General features: G+C 43.4%; 1 protein-coding gene and 1 long non-coding RNA gene across 3 annotated transcripts in view; one reads left to right on the top strand and one right to left on the bottom strand.

Annotated features, from left to right (window-relative positions):
- The window catches only part of GRAMD1C (GRAM domain containing 1C), a 92,706-nt gene extending 74,615 nt beyond the window's left edge, over positions 1 to 18,091 (top strand). For both annotated transcript variants that reach the window (XM_084843110.1, XM_084843111.1), the window contains 8 exons: positions 1,092 to 1,210; positions 5,445 to 5,587; positions 6,193 to 6,296; positions 7,038 to 7,190; positions 10,182 to 10,239; positions 12,174 to 12,284; positions 13,846 to 13,951; positions 16,512 to 18,091. In XM_084843110.1, the coding sequence (XP_084699236.1) occupies positions 1,092 to 1,210; positions 5,445 to 5,587; positions 6,193 to 6,296; positions 7,038 to 7,190; positions 10,182 to 10,239; positions 12,174 to 12,284; positions 13,846 to 13,951; positions 16,512 to 16,589 (872 nt within the window). In that variant the 3' untranslated portion in view covers positions 16,590 to 18,091. The remainder of the gene's footprint in view (positions 1 to 1,091; positions 1,211 to 5,444; positions 5,588 to 6,192; positions 6,297 to 7,037; positions 7,191 to 10,181; positions 10,240 to 12,173; positions 12,285 to 13,845; positions 13,952 to 16,511) is intronic.
- Positions 1,051 to 19,107, bottom strand: LOC146349621 (uncharacterized). The gene is made up of 3 exons (XR_014789036.1): positions 19,031 to 19,107; positions 6,792 to 6,972; positions 1,051 to 2,017 (listed from the first exon to the last, which is right to left on the bottom strand). It is a non-coding gene; the product is annotated as an uncharacterized LOC146349621 (long non-coding RNA).
- Positions 19,108 to 22,887: the final 3,780 nt, after the last annotated feature.

Raw genomic sequence — 22,887 nt, 5'->3', positions numbered from 1 at the left:
TTGTTCTACCTCAAAGGGGTGCTGCCCCATAAAGACAGGAGTGAACTTATACAGCTTAGTACTGAGCAGATGGACAATGAAAGCAGACAAGAAGCTCTAAATTATGGTTTGCCTATTGAAAGTCAGAAAGCTCAAACCATGTTGTTGATTCTTAACTATGGTTAGCACAAACTATGGTTAGAGGAAACTATGGGTTTGCATTATGTTTGAACCAAGCCAAAGAAAAATAACTCATAAATCAGAAAACACCAACTTTAGGAACTCTTATGTGGGCTTTACTGTTGTTGCACTGGTTGACCTTGCACTGTTCAATTACAATCTTCTTGGTTTAAGAACTTTTCTTATGATTAGTAATTCTGGCAGTTTTCTAAGTAATAAGTATGCCACTGTGTTTTCTTTTAGAGCCTATTTCAATGGTAGATGGTTGATTTGTTACTCTTTCTGTGCCAGCAGAGTAGCCTGTTTCAAGGAGCAATTGTGTATTTTTGCATGCAGCTTGTGTGTTTTAGTCCTCTTATGACAGAACTACACATTGCAATAAACCTTGTGCTGCCATCAGAAATGGCGCCCCATGTCAAGTTTTCTTCCTTTGCAACATATAGTAAAACTTAATGTGCCCTGATATCATCTTGCTGTGTGTTTCCCTGACCTCGCCACTCCACATAATTGGCTGCCATTGGTGGAAGTGGAGAAATACACAATATGACATCATCAAGACACAGATAAGTCTTAACGTTTGAGAGGGTCAGGGAGAGAACTTGATGTGGGCCATCGTTTTTGGCAGCTGTTCCAATCATAAGAGCATGTATCCATCTGAGACTCTCAGATGGATACATCGTGGGTCTAATGACATAAAGATCATTATTGTCTATCAGAAATGGCCATATGTTGCGTTGAAGGCTGCATATTTTCAACCCACTTTTCCCACATATAGATGGAGATTCAAGGTGTGGGACAGTCAGACCCCCTCATGACCTCCTCCATCTATTTCCTGGATAATTTTTTCACCCAAGCCACTTTCAATAAATTTAAGGACTGTAATGATATTTTGTAAATAGCGAGGCATGATTTATTACATATTTTGGGTCTAGATACTGTATCATCCCCTTGGAACAGAGACGATGAAGGCAATCAGCTGAGGACCATGACTTACACTATTGTGCTTAACAATCCACTTGTTGGAAAATTCACAACTGCAACAGAAAAGCAGGTACAGAACTCTATTGGGTCATTCCTCCCCCCACCCCCACCAGCAGCTAAATCCTAATATCTGTTTCTGTTTGTTTCTCTCTGCCCTTGCACTTTTGTTGAGCATCAAACAGAAAACAAATCTTTGTTCCTTGTTGCCTTAAGCCCTGTTCAGGCATTCAGCATTCTGGTTCACATGGAGAGCCTCCATGGATGCAAGAAGCTCTCCTCTTCAGACGGTTGCTCCCTGTGAGTTGAGGGTGATGGAGGTGACAAAGGAGAGGGGTGGGGCTGGAGTTCTCCTCTCTTTGTGTGTTTGCCCTGTTCAGGTACAGAATGCCTGAATACGGGTTTATTCATATCTAATTTGGACATATTGATGTCCCTTTTGTTACTTCATTTTGCCAAAACACACCTGAAAACACTGGTCAGTGACTATTTTTCCTGGAGGGAGAGCCAGCACCACAATCTCTGTGCCCCAAAACAGACTGGCAGCAAGTTCTTTTGCCACCGACACCACTTTATCCACTCCTCTATCGCTTCTAGGCTTGCAACTGGAGTGTCAATTGGCATTCTTCAAGGGACTGGATTTGGCCCAGGTGCCTCTAGTTGCTGGCCATTAGAAAATAACACACCCACTAGCTGCTTTTGTTACAGATATCACTGGAATGTTAAGTACAGCTTCTTACCATGTTCTGGCACAACCCACTCGTCTTGATTTACAGTTTGCTTTACAAATACCATATAGCTCTTTCTTGGATTTGTTGACATTCTTCCTAGGCATTTTCTGGATTTTTAAATTTTCACTTCTTGGGTGGCATTATTGATTCTAAAAATGAATAGTGGAAGAAAAAAAGAAAATGTGTACTTAGCATGTCCTAATTTATTTGGGGAAAGTAACCCCGCACCCATTACCTAAGGTTAAATCACTTACTTTACGGGATGGGGAAAAATGGGAAATTAGCTGTTCCAAGTATAAATAAATAAATAAAATTATATATTTTACATATTTTATATAATATATATTTTATATAAGTATAAAAATATATTATTTTGCTACTTGTATTCACTGGATAGCTGATTGGATAAAGAATCCTGTCCTTCCAATAACAACATTTGAAGAAGCTTGTTTTAAGCTTCTTCAAATGTTATGGTGTAGTGGTTAAAGCACTGGATTGAGACTTGGGAGATCCAGATTTTAGTCCCCACTCAGCCATGAAGTTCACTGGGTGACTGTGGGCCAGTCACTGACTCTCAGCCTAACCTACCTCACAGAGCTGTTGTGGGGATAATATGGAGAGGAGGGGGACCATGCAAGCTGCCTTGGGTTCCTTGCAAGAGGAAAAAAGGTGGGATATAAATGTAACAACAACAACAATAAAACACATTTCCATAACTTGTAGGTAAATATCAGTATAAAGCCAGTAGCGGTAAAATAAATGTCTTAATATCCGATCTTCTTAGGATCTTGGACAAGTTTTAAAATTACGATGTCTACCTAAATCACCATTAGCATCAGTTGTAGATGACCTTACATTTTAACAGAAATCTATTGATTCCACCAATAGAAAATAAGTAAGACAATTACGTATAAAGGTCTACTAATGAATAATAGGGTTTTAACTTATAATGAAATCAAAAGTAGCTGGAATTGTGAAAATCCATTATAGTATGAATATTGTCAAATTAGAGTGTTCTGAGCTGCTTAAAACTGGTCAACAGAGGGGTTACAGAATTTGAAAAAGGTAATAATAAATAATAAATACAGAGATATTTGGTATCTATCCTTGTTAAAATATAAATGTGAAATGAAACAGGTTAAGGAATACATGCTAATTTAGGCAGGGAACATTGGGGATAAATACTCAAATGCAAATTTGAGAACATCTGTGATCGGTGGGAGTTCTGTTTAAGCATGAAAATTAGAGAAAAAAACTTTAAAATTATGGTGAGATGGCATCTCATCCCAGCATATATAACTAATATTAATGTTTACATTAATTGGTGGAAGTGTTTTAAAAATTGAGGGTTTTTTTATCATGTGGTAGTCATGTTCTTGTGCAAAATAAAAACCTATGAAAAAAGATTTTAAAAATCTAATGAAGAGTATCTTGCATTACAACAGTTTAGCTTTTACAGTTAAGACAGTGGGCAATCTTTTTTCTGTTGAGGGCCTTGAAAGTAAACTCTTGGGGGCCGCATGCTGAAGGTGGGTAGGGTCAGACTCACCCTACTCTCTTAAGATCATCACCACCATCTCCACCCTTCCCTTCCCTTCCCTTCCCTTCCCTTCCCTTCCCTTCCCTTCCCTTCCCTTCCCTTCTCTCTCTCTCTCTTGCATGCTTTTGCTTCCCCCCTGTCACGGACTCACCACATCAGGCACTTCTGGTCCTCAGTAAGGATGTACGAAAGTCACTTACCTTTTCGAAGGGTGACATTCGCGGTGGGGGGGAGGTGCTCCGTCCCTCCCCCTGAAATTCTCTCCGGCCGGCTCCGCTCTGCGGAGATACTGCGGAGCTGCTGGCCGGGGCCGCCCGCAGCCGGACATCCGGCTGCTGGGCAGCCTGCAGGGACGCAAATGGCGGCTGCCGTAGCTGCCGCCATTTGCGTCCCTGTATTTTGCCGTGATAGGCTATGTAAATATTTACGTAGCCTATCACGGCAAAAAAACCCCAGCAAACGCAAATGGCAGCGGCTACAGCGGCCGCCATTTGCGTTCCCTTTTTTTTTTTGCCATGATAGGTTACGTAAATATTTACGTAGCCCATTACAGCAAAAAAAAAAAAAAGGAACGCAAATGGTGGCCACTACGCCATTTGCACCCCTCTCTTTTGCTGTAGTAGCCTATGTAAATATTTACATAGGCTATCATGGCCAAAAAAAAAAGGGAATGCAAATGGCGGCCGCCGTAGGCCATTTGCGTTCCCTTTTTTTTTTTTGCCATGATAGGCTACGTAAATACTTATGCAGCCTATCACGGCATCCGCAGGGATGCAAATGGCATCCCTGCGTTAGCCGTGATAGGCTACGTAAGTATTTACGTAGCCTATCACGGCTATAGTGATGAAGTGAATGGCAGACGCGGCCACCATTTGCAAGTCAGCGTGAATGGCAGCAGGTAGGTGTCCTGTTTCGCATGTCTTTCATGGGGGGAGGGTGGGGGGGCTTCATTCCGCCCTGGATTTCGGGGGGCTGAATACACTGGCATTCGGCCTCACCGAGATCTGTGGCGGAATTCTCTGACATCCCTAGTCCTCAGTGATGCTGCTGCAAGGAAAAATGAAAGATACCAGAGGCAGGCAGGCAGGTGCAAGTGTGAGCTCAGAGGCCCAACCACACAGCACAGCAGCTAGAGCGTCTTTCTGAAGGACACTACCAAGAACTGACTGTCACGCTCCTTGGTTGGGTCTCTGAGCTCACATATGTACCTGCTGGCCAGTTTCTCTCCTGTTTTCCTGACAGCAGTGGCAGTGAATGCTATGCAAAGGTACAGGAAAGAATGAGAGGTGCTGGGGGCACATAAAATAAGACTGAGGGCTGAATGTGAACATATACAGAACATCTAATAATAAAAGGATATAGAAAATGGACTAGCTATATTGTAGCAGCTCCTTGGTTTAGTTTATGCCTAGTACTGAAAGTTGCCTATAACACCAAATTTAAAAGAGGGGATTGTAAAGAAATGGGATCTCACAACAGTTGCCAAATTGACAAATTACATAAGAACAAGAGAAAATCATAAAAATTGGGATGCCTTTTATTGGATTTTGTGGATGCAATTTACTATTGCCTAGTCCATGCCTTAAAACAAAGGTGAATTAAAGGACTAATAATGAAATGTTTGAAATAATCAGATTAATGATAGGTTTTTAATTTATTTTGAAATGGAGTGTTAGTTAAGGGCACTATCCATCACTAGTGTAAGTGACCTCTAGTGGTATGCCAATAGCACTTCTGCTATAGGTTTTGCCAGGAAATCTGTCTTGCCAACTTATGCTATTGGTGTACTGCTAGAGGTTGCGTACACTAGTGCTATGTCAATAGCATAAGTGGAGGAGTGGCAGTGTTGGATACTGCCCACTGTCATTAATATATATCTCAGGCTATAGGTATATGGATCCTTTGTTTCAGCTTTTCTACATTTATTGCAATGCACGAAGCTAAAACAATGATCTTTGTGTGTATAAATCTTTATTGTAATTATTTTTTTGAACTCTGATTTTAAAAAAAGCCTGTATTCCCTACTTTTCCAATAGGTCCTGCATAAACGGAACCACAAAGATCAGTCATACTGGATAGACACAGAGGTGGTGACACATGATGTGCCTTACCATGATTACTTCTACACTGTGTATAGTTACCATATTGCCCGTATGTCCAGTCAGAAGTGCAGACTACGGTGAGACATTTCATTTAATTAAAGCTGGAGGCAGTAAAAAAAAAAAAAAAAAGTACTCTCAGAATGGTAAAACTGGTTCTTTTTCTGCACACATTTCTTTGCGTTAAGGTGTGGCTGAGCTGAACAAAAGGGCATTAAAATGCCACCCTTTTTTCTGTTCACTTTGTTGATTTGAAAATGATCTGCTGATGGAAATAATCATTTATGACTTCTTTTACTTCTATTTCCCCATTCCCTGGAAACTGGACGCATCTAGGAACAGGTGTTCTAAGCTTTCTACAATTGCCTTTGCAGCAGTATTGCTTACCAAGCTGCAGTTGGCTGTGTGATCCAAGTCAGAGGGTGCTCAGCCATCACTCAAAGTAGCATTACAGTATATATTAAGTGACTAAGTACTTCCATGCATTTCCTCCTTCAACTATCAGCATGAGTGTACATGGTGTCACCTAGTGACCTTGCCTTTGCCTCATGTACACAGCTTGCTGCTTTGGATGACAAAGCCTAACAAATTGCTCTTAAAGTGAGTGAGAAGGCAAACTTCACCTCTAATATTACTTGTATTCCAATATGTTGCCAGCTTTATTGTTTTTATTATTTTGCTGCAGGATTTCCTCCGATGTGAAATATAAGAAGCAACCATGGGGGCTTGTCAAGAATGTAATAGAAAAGAATACATGGGGTGGGATAAAGGAAAATTTTAAGCAACTTGGTAAGTGTAGTTCCTCCTCCTATCTGATGGGTCTAAATTGTTTTCATACTCTGATATTTGATTATCCTGACATAGTGGAGTGAATCGTCACATTTCCACAAAAAATGATGCTAAGAACAGTACTAGACCTTCCTAGCTTTTAAAAAGAGTTTAAAGGCAACTTGCCATTTTTTAAATTAGATTTGAGCTCCACCCTTTTACTAATCTTCAGGCAGGTATGCTTGGTCTTGGACGAGCATGGCGGAAGTGACCTATTTAGTTAAAATACCTCTGGATAATGGAGCATTTAAACACAACAGGGGCATTAAGCTGTTAATTTGTCTTTCATAGTGTCTCCACAGCACTTCATTAAATCACAGTTAATTCATTGTTAACCATCTCTGTGATAACCTGTAAGTAGAGCAGTAACAGAGGTTTAGCCTTTGATAACTACGTACCCATATGCTACAATCAAGTAGCCTGCTCATTTCTACGTGAAGCTTGAAACTTACTCACTTTTAGTATGAGATGATGGTCCAGTCGAACAACAACTGTCATTCTAGTTTCATCTCTCCATGTGGCTTCTTGAAAAGTAATACTTGTGTTTATCAGTATATAACATTCACATACTTTTTTTCTCCAGTCAGAAGTAGCCTTTTAAATGTGGTAGACAAATATGTATTTGAAATTTATATAGCTGAAAAGAAAGTGGAAAAATGAGATTTGGGGTTAAAAAAAACCCTGGATTATGTTCAATTACAGAATCAGAACTGATAATGGAAGAATATGCAATAAACAAGCCTATAGAGGATGAAGCGAAACTAGGTGCACTGAGGAGGAGGAGATGGACTTTACAACAGAATGTGGGAGAAGTGCTTCCTAAACGCTCTGCAGAATACTCTTCTGGAGACAGAGGTTTGCTTTGCGGGTGTTGTACTCATGCCCTGCTTGTGGGCTTCCCTATAGGCCTCTGGTTGTCTACTGTGGAACAGAATGCTTGGTCTGATCCAACAAAGCTCTTCTTAGCATCTTATGTTCTAATTTGTTTCATCCATTAACCAAACCAAAGGAATATTTGGGATGTGCTTATGTGAGATCCACAGGTTCATAGTACCTCTGCATAGCTCATGCAGATCCTTTGCCTGTCCACGTATGGTAGATTTTGGATATCCTAAGCTGTGCTTAGATAGTGCAGCCTGCACAAGGGAAGTATTGCTGCTGGTATGGAAAACTCCTGGGCAAAGCAGTGCTTTCCCCCTGCAGGTACTGTCTCCCACACATCTAGTTTCAGTGCTATATTGCTGAACTGAGGGTATGGGAAGCCACCATGCAAGCACGTCTCTGGAAATAATGTTAAGAATAGACTCCCCCTCATTTATATACAGTTGGTAAATAGAATGGGTGAAATCCAACATTGCACGAGCAGACTTTGTGCCTCTCCCAGTTCCTCTGCCCCTGAAAATCTACTCTGGAGGGTCTCTTACCTTCCAGGGCAGATTTTGAGGGTGCACAGGGTAGTGCAGCGGGGACAGGGGAACTGTCAGAACCACTTCACTGGATTTCATCCCAAGTGTTTTATTTTACATTCTAAAAATTCTGTTCACGTGATTTGGAACATGCTGATCAACTTGTTTTCATCTGCTTAAATAAACTGAATCTCTGTCTGGAAGTATCCATAGGGGTCATAGCACAAATAGCCAGAAGGCATTGTGCAGCTGTTCCATCTTTTTTTTCTTAATGGATTTTTCATGGTATGAAAGAAACATGGAAAAAGCAGTTGGTAAGCACAGGAGGGTTACAAATGAAAGACTCCACTGTCTGGACCCCCGTACAATTCTATGGATGAGGAAGGGCGATGGCACAATAAAAGTCTTGTCTGGAAGCACCCTTGGTTTGTGATGTAACAGCTGTAAGGCCTGTGCAAAAACTGACAGAACATTTGGACCAATGTCTTTTTATCTTTGGAGTTTGCAAAACAAAGCATTTGAATTTTATGTTCTGAATAAGTGCAGACGCAGTTGGAGGCATTTTATTACTTATGCAGATGTGTGTGTTTTCCTTCTGGACACGACATCTAAACATTGTTCTGAAATTATTAGAACTTCGTTAGACTTTGCCAGCTTTTCTGAAACTCATGGTCGTTTCATCTAATTTCTGGGATATTGAAGCTGTTCTTGTTGCACAATTTCCCTGTCAATACGGTAGTCATGCTAGATTGAATGGGAATTGCGTATGGCTATGTACTGGCTCTTTTAGAAGATGATTGACTATTTAGAGGAGCCTATGGCACAGGTTAGTGTACCAAGAAAGACAAACTAGGGGTGCAATTCTATGCCTGTTTAGACAGAAACGAGTCCTACAACGGCCAGCATTCCCCAGCTAGCCATGCAGTGAAAATGAATCTGAACTGGTAACACATAGATTCATTCCAGGAAAAAACACTTCAGGGGGTGCCACAGATGGCTTGTATTGGTTAGTCCCTGTCATTCTTTCAGTAGTTTTAAGCTGTTTCCGAGATTTTAATCCATCACCATTTACCAGTGCTTGAACTTTCTAGAGGAGCGTGTTTGCCGCAAATGCATGCTGCAGCCGTGATGCATTCTCCTCCACCAGGACAGGAAATCTGAATACTAAAAAAAAGTTTTAGAAAATCAGGGAGTCTATGCTATGCTAGGCTAAGCAATGTGGTGAAGGGTGGCACTTCACTTTGAGAGGACATAGACATGTACCATTAACTTTTGAACCCAAACAGCAACAAGAAGTTTTGCACTCAGATCTTTCATGTCAAGGTGATGACTATTTGTTTTGAATGGCCATGGGGAAGAACAAAAATGGTCTCATCATTATCATGTAATAATGACATCATACTGCCACAAAAAGGCTGGCGGGGGGTGGCATGCAGACTGCATATTGCTCACCTCTGATGTAATGGAATCTGGTGATATTACATGGAGGGATCAAGAAGAAGGAGCTAAGCAGATAGATGCAAGGCAGCATTTAGTGCTGGTGTCATTCTGTAGGTCATTTGTCATGCTCCCTTTTGCCATTAGGATGGCAGTCAGATGATTAGTCCTTGATGCTGATGCTATGGGTGTGTTCCAGTGTAATGGCAAACCTGTTTGTGATCCTTGTTCATAGGCAAGCACAAGCCAGAGTTTACCTGTTTGGACAAAATGGCAAGCTATGGTTTGCTTCAAAGAAGGATAGCAAGGAGGAACTCTTGGACTATGTTCAGACAACACACTCTGGCACATTATGGTGTATTTAACCCCTGATGAGCTGCAGCGCTCATGGGTGCCAAACTGCATATGCAACCCCCTATAACAGACTATGGGTTATGTGAGGGTTGTTATAACCCACACTCACTGGAGTCGCACAACACAACAACCTCCAAGCAGGGGTTGCATATTCAAAATGGTGTATGCATGCACTCTGCACATGCCAGTCTCACCGTGGGTTAAATAACGTCATGAATGTCAGAATCTATGTGAGCTTATCTCTGTCGATGTTTTCAGGGCAGATATAAGCTCACACAGATTCTGACATTCCAGGGGCTGAATAGGGCCAAGCCCTTTTGTTAGTTGTGCACTTGTGTGGTGTCAGAACTGGAGTCTCATTGGCTGTAGGATAACTAGCTGCAAAACTTGCACAGGAACAAAACTGCAAATGTGTCAGAGAAAGGCCTTTCAGAAAAGCAGCTTACCTGGACATGGGCTGGAGTTGCTATCTAAATCAAATTCACATTTTAAAAGCATATATGTGCTGCAAGCTCTCAGTTCAGACAAGGCCTAGACCTGTTCCATCATTAAAAAGGAGGCAAATCTTCAGCAAAGGTACACACTGAAATGAAGTTAATCCAATTTAGGAAGATACTGTAGACTTATAATTGCCTCTCTTACCTAACAGGATCAAAAAGGGATGCGACAAATAAGACCATCACCGTCATAGTGGTAATGAGTATCTTGTAAGTACTTGTATGACACTTCTTTTCACTTAATTTTCCTTATGGCAGTAAGTACTGGGAAAACCTTAATTTATTCCAGTGGCATTTGGATCAATTATATATGGAAGCTGATATTGCAGAATGGAGCTTTTCTTAGTCATTGTCAAAATAATACCTAGCTGTTAATTATGTTAATATGCAGGATACTGTTTCACAGTACAAGCTGGGGACCTGCAAAGATATGGAATTACATCCAGAGGAAGTCCTCTTATTCTTTAAACTGCAAAGGGACAGTCCTGGTCATATCAATAGGTTTCTATTCTTGCTAGTTTTCAGGGGAGATAGGGATCATTCTGACTCCCAGTGTTTTTCTACAGGGGTGTAGGGTATATCTACAAATGATAGAGACCCTCTCCAATCCCCAGATTTACTCCCAGCATGTCTGCATGCAAAGACCCTGGGTTGTAATACCGGGAAAAATTTGTTCATACATTACAACTGTATCTCCACATTATTCATGTACTTGAGTACCCAAAACACATATTATAAATGGCAATCCCAGAGCATTTCAAAGGAGGATCAAGTTTCACACCACAGTAAAATAGCTTGAATTGCATGATTGGCTGACTCCTCCAAGATTTTTACTCATAGGAACCTGGACAAACATCATATAATCATATCACATTTGTATTCTGTTCTTCCTCCAAGGATATGGAGGTTATCCTATATCCGAGGTCCCCAGTCTTGTTGGGTTGGTAGGCACATTTGGAATTTTGAGAGTGTCATGTACATACTCACAAAATGGCTGCCATGGTGGACATGGCTGGTCACAAAACATTAATTTCTTAGAAAGTAAACTGTTAACACTAAAAGAAAAGGAACTTGTCCAAGAATCTAAATACGAGGCAGAGGTACAGTCTGAGCTCCAAAACACTCTTTTTGAACCTAAATAAAGATGGTGCTGGAGGGCAGCACTTTGCTTTGAAGCATGCTAGCCTCCCAGTTTTAAAAAGACATTTTTAAAAAAAATCTTAAAAATGCAAATAAAAATCAGGAGGTACAGGAAGACTAGTGGATGCCAAGAGAGGGATCTACAGGTACATAGGTACCCAGGGGCACCACATTGAAGACCCCGTTCCTGTGTTATCCTGACAGCAATCTTCTGAGGTGCATTAGGCTGAAAGATTGGGGAGGCCTGAAGGGGGAATGAAAATGTGTTGAGCTGAATGTACTTACCGTCCTTCTCATGATGAGGATTCCTGATTCTGGGGAGAATTGTAACTGTGTTTGGCACAATGAGCTTATAACCCCCCCTTCACACCTTTTTGCTATGAAACTGTCCACTTATTAAGATCTGCGGGAGAAGCCCATTTGAAGGCACCGTTAGGTTGCTGAGGCCCGCTGGTTGGGCATGTGTGAAAGGGCTTTCTCCTGTGTGGTTCCCAAACGGTGGAATGCGCTCCCTCAAGAACTACAATTGACCCCCCCTCTTTTGGCTTTAGGCTCATCTTTTCAATTTGGCCTTTTAAATTGTGTAGTAGTTCTAATGTTTTAATGTTTATTTGGGTTTTTGATGTTCTTGTTTCAAAGTTTTATTGTTTTAAACTGCTGTACACCGTCTTGATGGCTTTTTAGCAAATAAGGCAGAAATTCTGCTCAGTGTGGGAAGATCAGGGTTAGAGGTCCAGAGCTGATGCATGCAGCCCCTCCATGGATAGAATTGGCACAAACTCTATCATATTACCTCTCTTAAAAGGAGGGGATTAGAATTTATTTTGCCTGTTCAAAAGCCTTAGCTATCTTGCTAAGGTTGTCAGGAAGATGATGCGGATATTAGTTTTCTGTTACCTAAGTTTTTTCCTCCTGGGGTTCTCTGTTGTTTCTAGTCATCTTGATGCTATAGACAAGAAATAGGAACAATAATGAAACAATCTGTTGTTGTTTTCCCTTTGTAGTCTACTCCTACTAGTTTTGCTGAATGTGACATTATTCCTCAAACTGTCAAAGATCGAACATGCAGCTCAGTCGTTTTACCGTGTTCACCTTCAGGAAGAAGGTTCTGCAGAGTGAGTGATTTTTCTTTTTCCCCAGCTGGATAATGCCTCACCAGCCAAATGTGAAATTCAAAAGTAGTGTGGACTTGGAAACACCCTAGGTTTTGAGGGTCTACCTAAAGGGCCAGGCTTCCTAAAGGACCATCTCCTCTCATATTATCCTGCCCACTTCCTAAGAACTGAGGGGGGAGGCTTTTCTCTGCATCCAACTATAGACTTGTCAGGATATGAGTGAGAGCCTTCTCTGTGATTGCACTCAGACTGTGGAATTCCCTTGGCCTTCTCTCTACTGGTCTTCTGCTGCCTGGCTAAGGCCTCTTTATTCATTCAGGCAGGGTTTTAATTTTCCTGGTTAGGTTTTAATGGCTGACTTTAATATTTTAGCAGGTTTTTATTGCTGCTCCTGCCTCTTCTATTGTTGTGTTTAACTTGTTTTTATGATATGTTCTTATTAAATGATGTCAACTGCCCTAAGTGATGTATTTTTACTGTGGAAAGGTGGGATATTATTTTTCTTAAATAAATTGTTCAAAAGTTGGTACCTGTTATCTTTCTGTGAAATAGCTTTTAAGGATGGCTTTGATTGCCCTCCCATTTGCTAATGGAATCTGGCTGCAATCTGAACCACACAGCTTTTCCCAATCTTGGGTCCTCAGATGAAGTTGGACAACAGTTCCCATCATCCCTCACCATTGGGTTGATGGGAGTTGTAGTCCAACAACATCTGGAGGGCCCAAGCCTGGGAAATTCCTGTTCAGCTCAGTGATACTTGCTTTTAAATAAACATGCTTGCCATGAGGTTGCATGCTACCTACAATGACTTTCTTAAAATGTAACAGATGGCAGGGGGGACAGGAGATCACAACGGAGCACAGAGAACTCGCTATGCTGGTGTAGCATAGGCGCTAAGAACTAATCAGGAAGTCCCTGGTTTGAATTTTGTCTCAGGCATGAACTCACTAGATGGCTGTAGGTAAGCTGCACTATCTCAGCCTCAGTCCTCACACCCCCATCTGCAATATGGGGGATAATAATACTGACTTTATAGGGCTGTTGTAAATATTACAGCTAGGCAGTTCATGTGAAGTTCACTTTGAACAACTGAAAGTGCTATGCGAGTGTATCATCATCATCATTCAAACATTACCAGCCTAAATGGAGGTAACCACATTCTTAGCTCTTCTGCATGATCTCCTATAGTCAATAATTTTCAAAGCAGTATGGGAAATGACCACACCCATACCTCTACTGTAATATAAGGGACCATGGCCTAAGCTGAAAATGTGGGAAAAGGCAATGTTGTCTCTAACAAAGGACTTTATCCCTGTTTTGTGCCTTCTGCTTTTGAATATTAGCTGTGGGGATAGTCCCTCTGGGTATGTGTTACCTACAGACATCTCTGAGGGTATAATTACTATGTTTGTTAACATAGCTTCATGGAATGGCTTCAGGTGGCTCATGCTAGTAATGTGTTAATAAGGCTAATGGTAAAATAAAGAACAGGACAGGATTTTGCATAACGTAAAGCAACTATTCATTCCAGATATCAAAGCTGCTTTCATTCTCTTCTCAGTTTAACCATTAATGTGGCACCAAGAGAAAGAATTCCTCGCCGCGATGCAGATCAAGTCCAGCATGTGAAAGGTGTGCTGAGGGACTCTATAGCATTGCTTGAGCAGGTAGATGTTCCAGTTCATTACCAGTTTTTGTGTTGTTCATATAAAAATAAAACATGCATTGTAGGTTGCCTAGAAAAATGCCTTCCTAGAAAAAACTGCAGTATTTTGAAGCTATGGCCTTCTATCTTCACATGTCAACCAGTGAGGGGATGCAAAAACTGAACGAGATTGTAGCCATACACACTAGATTAAGAAAATAAGATATTCCAGAACCTGAAATACTTTAGGAACTAAGGAAGCATTGAGGCTAAGATTTGCTACAATATATGTGTGGGTGGGTGGATGGGCGCTTCCAAACAGAGGGTTCCGAGTGCTACCAATCAAAAGGCACTGTGCAGCTATTCTAGTTTTTCCTCCTTTGCTGACTTTTTTCTGGTAAGAAAAAGGATGGAAGAAGTGGTGGGAAAACATGGGAGGGTTGCAAATGGAATATGACAACATCTGGGTAGAATCTAATGCCGTCCTTGCATGGGGGGCCCAGAAGCGCTACATCGCAGTTGCCAGTGGTAGGAGCCGCTTGTGCACTGCCGCCGGCACATGACCTACCTTTTCCGGAAATGAGCATTTCCACTTGTGTTGGCATTTTCCCCCGGAAGCACTACATTGCAGCCACCAGCAGTAAGGGCTGCGTGTGTTCTGCCGCCGGTGGGGCTGCCCGCCCGTGCACTGCCAGTGGCATGTCTGGGCTGCCTGCACAAGGGGGCCATTGGATTCTATGCCTTGTTCCCCTGTAAAAATTCCATGTTTGCAGCAGGGTGATTTTAGGATAAAAAGCCGGTGTGTGTGTGTGTGTGTGTGTGTGTGTGTACACAAGTGAAAAGGAACAGTACTAAAGGTTCAAGAAACAACACTCCTATTAAAAAGTGCATTATTTGCATTCCAGTAAAAATGGCAAAGGAAAACTGTTAAAAAATATATGATTTAAAGATGTAGGGATCTGCACAGTAGATATTTGGAAGTTCTACAGAATGGAGGCCAACAGCCCAACACACTCATTTCAGATCTGGCTGCTCCATGCATGGTGTGGAGAATGGGGATAGGGAAACATTTTTCTCCCTCTCTTAAAGTACTAGAACCCGGGGTCATTCCATGAAGCTGATTGGTGGGAGATTCAGGACAGATAAAAGGAAGTTCTTCTTCACACAGCGCATAGTTAAACTATGGAATTCTCTACCACAAGACTTAGTGATGGCCACCAATTTGGATGGCTTTAAAAGAGGGTTAGATAAATACCTGGATGAGAACGCTATCAGTGGTTACTAGTCCTATTGGCTATGTGCTACCTCCAGTACCAGAGGCAGTAAGCTTATGTACACCAGTTGCTGCGGGACGTGGGCAGGAGGGTGCTGTTGCACTCATGTCCTGCTTGTGGGTTCCCGGTTGATAGCTGGTTGGCCACTGTGTGAACACAGTGCTGGACTAGAGGGACCCTTGGTCTGATCCAGCATGGTTCTTCTTATGTCCTTATGCCTCTAAGCTTAGAACATGGCTTGGAGGACAGGCTGAGCTCATGTGTGAATGAGAGGATGGGGAATCCATAGTATTCTGCTGTTAACTGTCCTTTCAGCTATATGCTTCAGAACAGATACTGCTGTTTGAGCTTACTGTTGTGTGTTACATATATCTGAATGTATTCAAGTATAGGAACTGTTTCTCCTTGTAGCTAAACTTTTATTAAAAAAAAAACAGTTTTAAATTGTAATAGAGTTTGGAGAAAGTTTGTAGCTAGATATCATTAGCCTGTGCCATGCTTGCAGTGATGAATCTGCACTAAGCAGTGTGTTAGAATAGAGTGAATATTGGTGGGGGCAGGGCTGGCATCATCTTTGGGCAGCCTCCCAGAGCCAATTGCTGTTGATACTGCTGCCCTGGACTCCTTTTGCCAGAGCTCCAATTAATACTGGGCAGCTGCCATTGTAACTGTCCCACAGTGGTCCAGAGTCAGGGCCGGCGTCAAGGGTAGGCATGCTTGGGCATCTGCTGAGGGCCCACAACCCAGCAGAAGCCCATAGACAAGAGCCTCCTGGACTTGCTCCTCCGCTTCACCATTGCAACCTCTTCACCTGCCTCTTGCTCTGGCCAAGATAATGGTGGTGGTGGCAATAAGGACCAGTAGATGTCACTGTCTACTTGATCACTTGGCTTTCTGCCCAGCAAGCAACTAAGTGGTACCAGTGATGAGGAAGAGGAGGAAGAGCAATAGCAGCTGGTGACAATGGTGCTGAGAAGGTAAACTCACTGAGGGAAGGGACCCATTGAGGACACCTTGCCCAAGGACCTCAAAAGCCTGGAGGCAGCAGTGTCCAGAACGACACTCCTTCACTCTGGGCCATGACCTTGATGGCTGCCTGATGCTCATTGCCACTGTTGCTTCTCCACTGAAAGCTGGTGTGCCCACCCACATTCCTGTTTGGTGGAAATAAATAGAAGGGAGAGGGCCCACCTGTAAACTGCGGGGCTTCAACAGGGGAAGAGGGCCCATGCTGGATAGGCGGTAATTATATCTTTTTAAAAAAAACACAACTCACTGCCTAATTCTTGTGCAATTTTATCTCTGCAGCTAAAGAGTTCCCTTTCTATGCTCCAAAGTAGCTTTGATCACCTAAACAAGACAAAAAGCAGGAAGCCTGGGAGCTGATGTCACCAAAACCAGCTACTAGGGAGAATGAAGATATATTGTATTTATGGCAAAACTGCCTATTTTACTCACATTTTCCCTTGGTAACCATTTGCACATCTAATAAATATCTCTATACAGTGTATTCATTTTTAAAAAACTTTTCCTGATCCACTTGACATCTTTTTTTGTGAGCAATTTCTTGAACTGTGAATATCTGGTGTGAATAAGTAAGAACACTGAGTGGTCTAAGAATTATGTGATATGCAAATTTCAGAGAGTCTTCAGCAAGCCAGTGTGATATGTAAAGAAATGTAAGCTGGGCTCAGATAGATTTCAAGAATCATTAACATTATGAAAGAAGCAACATAGATTGTCCTGTGAAGGCTGTCACCTCCATATGTTCTTCCATATTCATGCAGCAAAAGTAAGTTATATTTAAGGTCTGTATGTACATTCTAGGTATCTATATATCTGAGTTTTCCATGTAGAGTTGTTTTTTGCTCTTATGGATCTCTTGCTTTATGGGTTATAGCAATCCTACCTCCTATCCACTGTCATTTTAGTTCTCAGGGAGTGTCCATACATGTAACAAAGCTATATTCAAAAATATCCAGTCCCTGAATAATTTAAAAAGTCAACCAATGTATTCATCTGATTTGTATACTGAGTTCACAGGGACTTCTTTGTAAGAACAGGCATTTTGTGCTTTTTTTTGTTTCTGAATATGTTTTATGCAGTTCAAGATCTGGGAATCCACTTGTCCTTCAACCTGGTTATATCTATTTGGTAGCACAGATTAAGACCCTAACTGTACTGTAGTATCATAGAGGGGAATCACCTTTTTCTCTGTAGACAACATTTGTTTTATCAACCCCTGAAGAAGAGGCTTTTTAAAGTGTACTTCCAGAAGACGAAAACAAATTAAAATGAAAGTGTAGCACAAGTAAAATTGTGAACTCACTGCCTGATTCTGGCTATGCAGTGTATCCACCTGTTAAATTAATTTAAATTGCATTGACCACATTTGTGACTTGTATTTGGGGGGAGCTTTAATTTCCCTAGCTTTAAAGTGCCTTTATCCTTGTTTGTATAGGAAACTAGCTTTAGCTGATGGACCAAAACTATGACAGGCTTAAAAAACCCAACCAAACCAAGTACTGTTCATGTACAGTGTAGACAGAAATGTATTGGAGTAATTAGTGTCAAATGGCTACATGTTTCCCTAGAATGTATATCTAATAAGCATAGGAATGAATGTCAGAACTAATCAGGTGAAGGATAAATGAAGGTCCTGTAACGTCTCTTACAACTCTGAGTTTCTGTGTGCTTTTTGTACTTAAAACGAATGCCACATTGTGTGTGTGAGAGAGAGAGAGAGAGAGAGAGAATCAATCATGGAATTAAACATGGTATATATAATATGTGGGAAACTTTGTAACCAGTTACAAATGTTTCTGTGAATAAATGTAAGGAGAGGATCCAATAAAGCTGTCAGAAGGCAATGTTGTATTGCTATAGCTTAGTTACTTTGACTTCTTAATTTTATGTGGCTTCCTGAAGTCGATATTTTGGACAGACACAACAGATGAATGGTTGCCTGACATTGGAACAGTATAACAAAGGCTGTAGTCATAAACAGGCTTAACTGGGGGAAAATCTCATTGAAAGTCGGGCTTAACGTCTGAGTAAACATGGCTAGAAATGCACTGCCTCTCTAAAAAGACAACACAAATTCACCGAAGACAACTTAAGTACTTCACACAGCACATAAACTATGGAATCCATTACCACAAGATGTAGCCACCAGCTTCCACAGCTTTAAATGGGGATGAGACAAATTCATGGAGGATTTGCTTTTGCTTTCAGAGAACGTATTAGCAAACTGAGTCACTCATAAAAGCAGTTAGCAAAAGAAGTTTCTGTCCATTATAAAGTGAGAAAATTAGAGCCCACCAATTTGGAATTCCTTAAACAGAAGGAATTCCTTAAACTGCTCAGGCAACAAGGTTCTATATTTCATCCATACTGAAGAGCTGTCTTGTATTACAGACAGGCGCAAGGAAGCAGGAGTTGCTTGTGACTCCCCTTTTGCGGCTGCTTTGTAATGTGAGAAGCTGCTCACAATACTCATCTGTGTCCGTTATTTACCATGGGTCGGTGCTGGTTTGAAGTATCAGTGATGCATATCATCTGAACTGGCAGCACTGATGTTTGTATAGATGCGTCTCAGTCCAGTGTTATTGATCCTCCCCAAAAGTAAGTGTGTGTGTGTAGAAATGTAAACATGGAATGTCAAGACAAATGGCTGTTCAAAACCCTGCTATGTAAAAAAAGAAAAGGCCTGCAGTTACATTTTTATTTTGCAACTTAGGCCTATGAGAAAACAGTAAATGCAAAAGCAGCAATTCCAAATAAAGATTCACAGTTCTTGCAGCAGAACAACAACAGAAAAAGCTTACCAAGGGCTCTTCCAATCCCTGGGCCAGTCCACTTGAATGAGATAATCCACTCCTGTACCACAAGAACATTTACAGCTGTTAAAAGAGAAGATGCAATTGGATATGAGTTCAGCTGCAACTGCAAATTTAGTTGTGCATTGTAAATTTTTAATTCCATTTATTACATTTCTACACTGCCCAAAGCTCTCTAGGTGGTTTACAGAGATTAAGAGAGCAATCCTATGGGGATTGACGGTCGCCTCCAAAACCGGGGGCAATAGCCTATTATCCACTGCAGGGCGGGAGGAGCGGTGAGGAGCACATCTCCATGCTCCTGCCACCCTGCTTTCACAGCTAGACAGCCGATTTTGGCTGCTAGCTGTGGGAACTCGGTGGGGAGGCCAGTACTTCTGACCTCCCTGGCCTGCCTCCAGGAACGCTCCATTTCCCCGGCTCCGTGCTGCTCTTGTGAGTGCAGAGCATGGGGCCAAACTGCGCTGCCTATAAGGAGGCGCAGGAGGGAGTGGAGGTCGGTTCTCCGAGAGCCAACTTCGGAGCACGGGCTCTGATGTTGGATCCCCGGAACTGACCAATCCTATGGCCGTCTAGCTGCTGACTAGTGGCCATAGGATTGTGCCCTAAAAACCTTTAAAAATTACAATATTGTATGTAATGTAGTTTACCTACAAACATAGACAGCAGACACACACACGCACACACACACACAATTTTAACGATCAACAATAAGAAATCCCATGATCTGATTAAAAAACTTAATCATGTGCTGCCAAAAGCCTGCAAGTAGAGGAAGGTCTTAAGCTGGTCCTGAAAAGATAATGTTGGCACCAGGCAGGACTTGCTGGGGAGTTCATGCCATAATTGGGGGGGGGGGCCACCACTGAGAAGGCCCTCTCCCTTGTTGCCATCTTCCAAGCCTCCCTTGGAGGAGGCACCTGGAGAAGGTCCTTAGATGATGAGTGTACTGTATGCCAGTAAAGGCACTCCGTCAGGTACTGCTGTCCTGAGGCATGTGAGGCTTTATAGGTCAAAACCAGCACCTTGAATCAGACTTGGAAACATACAGGCAGCCAGTGCAAATGGGACAGGATTGCTGCTATATGTTCAGAGCTTTATTTATTTATTTATTTATTAAATTTATTAATCGCCCATCTGACTGGTCACCCAGCCACTCTGGGCGATGTACAACCCACCATAAAACAATTTAAAACAATAAAATTTTACCATTTTTTTTTTTTTTTAAATACCCTAACCCACCCCAAATGCCTGCCTGAACAACCACATTTTTAATGCACGACGGAAGCTCATTAAAGAGGGGGCATGACGGAGTTCCCTAGGGAGGGAGTTCCACAGAGTGGGGGCCACCACAGAGAAGGCCCTCTCCCTCGTCCCCACCAGTCTAGCTGTCCTGGCTGATGGGACAGAGAGAAGGCCATCCGAGGCTGATCTTGTTAAACGGCCTGTCTGGTGTTGCTGGAGGCGCTCCTTAAGATAGGCTGGGCCGGAACCATATAGGGTTTTAAAGGTCAAAACCAACACCTTGAATTTGGCCTGGAACAACTGGTAACCAGTGCAACTCCTTCCGCACTGGAGTGATGTGATCTCGCCGGCGGCTGCCTTTAATCAGGCGAGCTGCCGCGTTCTGTACCAGCTGCAGCTTCCGAACCGTCTTCAAGGGTAACCCCACATAGAGCGCTTTACAGTAGTCTAAACTAGAGGAGACCAGGGCATGTACTACCGATGGGAGCAGATGGTCGGGAAGGAAGGGGCGCAGCCGCCGTATCAGATGGAGTTGGTACAGCGCTGTCCGGCTCACAGCTGACACCTGAGCCTCCATGGACAGCTGGGAGTCCAAAATGACCCCCAGGCTGCGGACCTGGTCTTTCAAGGGTAGCCGTACCCCATTCAACACCAGGTCAACATCCTCCAGCCTCCTCTTGTCTCCCACCAAAAGTACCTCGGTCGTGTCAGGGTTCAGCTTCAGCTTATTCCTCCCCATCCCGCCACTCACCGTCTCCAGACATTTGGACAGGGATTCTACGGCCAACCTTGGTGAAGATTTGAATGAGAGGTAGAGCTGCGTGTCATCCGCATATTGATGACACTGCACCCCAAACCTCCTGATGATAGTCCCCAGTGGCTTCACATAGATGTTAAATAGCATCGGGGAGAGGATGGAACCCTGTGGCACCCCACAAGTAAGTGGCCACGGGTTCGAAACCTCCTCTCCCAGTGCTACCCTCTGGTACCTACCGGAGAGGAAGGACCGGAACCACTGCAATACAGTGTCTTCAATGCCCAACCCCTCCAGGCGGTCCAGGAGGATACCGTGGTCAACGGTATCAAAAGCCGCTGAGAGGTCGAGGAGAACAAGGAAGGAGCATTCACCCCTATCCAGAGCCCTCCTCATATCATCCACCAAGGCGACCAAGGCCGTTTCAGTCCCATGCCCAGGCCTGAAGCCCGACTGAAATGGGTCTAGATAATCAGTTTCTTCCAAGTGTGCCTTCAACTGCACCGCCACCTCCCGCTCAACCACCTTGCCCAAAAATGGCAGATTTGAGACTGGGCGAAAGTTGTTCAGAACTTGAGGATCCAAGGAGGGCTTCTTTAAGAGCGGTCTTATCACTGCCTCCTTGAGGGCTGATGGCATCACTCCCTCCTCAAGGGAGGCGTTCACCACCGCCTTGATCCCCTCACCCAGTCTCTCTCTGCAGCTCATAATCAGCCAAGATGGGCAAGGATCAAGTAAGCAGGTGGTCGGCCTTACAGATGAAAGCACCTTGTCCACTTCATCAGGAGGAAGAAGCTGGAACCGATCCCACAAAACTGGTTTGCCACAGGCCACCTCTTGCTCACTAACTGTATCCACAGTGTGCAGAGTAACACACCTAATCTGATCAATTTTATCTGCAAAGTGCCTTGCCAAAGCCTCACAGGAGGCCTTAGAATGCTCCAGTGGTTCTGGAGCCACAGGACCGACCAGGCTCCGGACCACTTGGAACAGCCTCCTGGGGCAGCACTCTGCAGACGCGATGGAGGCAGCATAATATTCCTTTTTTGCTGCCTTCACCGCCACGTGATAGGCTGAAGATACAGCTCTAGCCCGTGTCTGATCGTCCTTGGAGCGAGACTTCCGCCACCGGCGCTCTAGCCGTCTCACCTCCTGTTTCAGAGCTCGTAACCGCGGATTGAACCATGGTGCAGTCCGAGCCCTGTTCAGGGGGAGAGGGTGTTTCGGAGCCACCCGATCTAATGCCCCAGTGATTGCGGCATTCCAGCCACCCACCAGGGTCTCGACCGAGTGGCGGTTGGCATGCCCCAGAGAATCCCCAAGCACGTTCAGGAATCCATTTGGATCCATAAGACGCCTGGGGCGGACCATTTTAATGGGTCCTCCACCCCTGCGGAGGGGTTGTGGAACCGAGAAGTCCAACGTCACCAGATAGTGATCTGACCATGACAAGGGGGTGGTGGATATACCCCCGACTTCCAGATCACTCCCCGCTTCTCCAGAAACAAACACAAGGTCTAGTGCATGACCGGCTACATGGGTGGGCCCAGTTAGAATATGGTGCAGCTCCCAGGAGGCCATGGTCTCCATGAAGTCCTGAGGTGCTCCTGTGAGGATGGCCTCCGAATGTACGTTGAAGTCCCCCAACACCAGTAAGTTAGGGGACTGTACACGCACATCAGAGACCACCTCAATCACCTCGGCCAGGGAGTCAGTCGTGCAGCGGGGTGGACGGTACACGAGCAGAATCCCCAGACTGCCCTTCGGGCCCAACCTCCAGTACATGCACTCAGCAACCTTGGTCTCCCGGAGAGGGGGTCTGGTGAAGACCAAGGACTCTCGGTAG

The sequence above is a fragment of the Heloderma suspectum genome, chromosome 3 (genome assembly GCF_057233095.1).
Source record: "Heloderma suspectum isolate Gila_16-S chromosome 3, 16-S_ref, whole genome shotgun sequence".
NCBI lineage: Eukaryota > Metazoa > Chordata > Lepidosauria > Squamata > Helodermatidae > Heloderma > Heloderma suspectum.
This window is presented reverse-complemented; position numbering and strand designations above follow the sequence as displayed.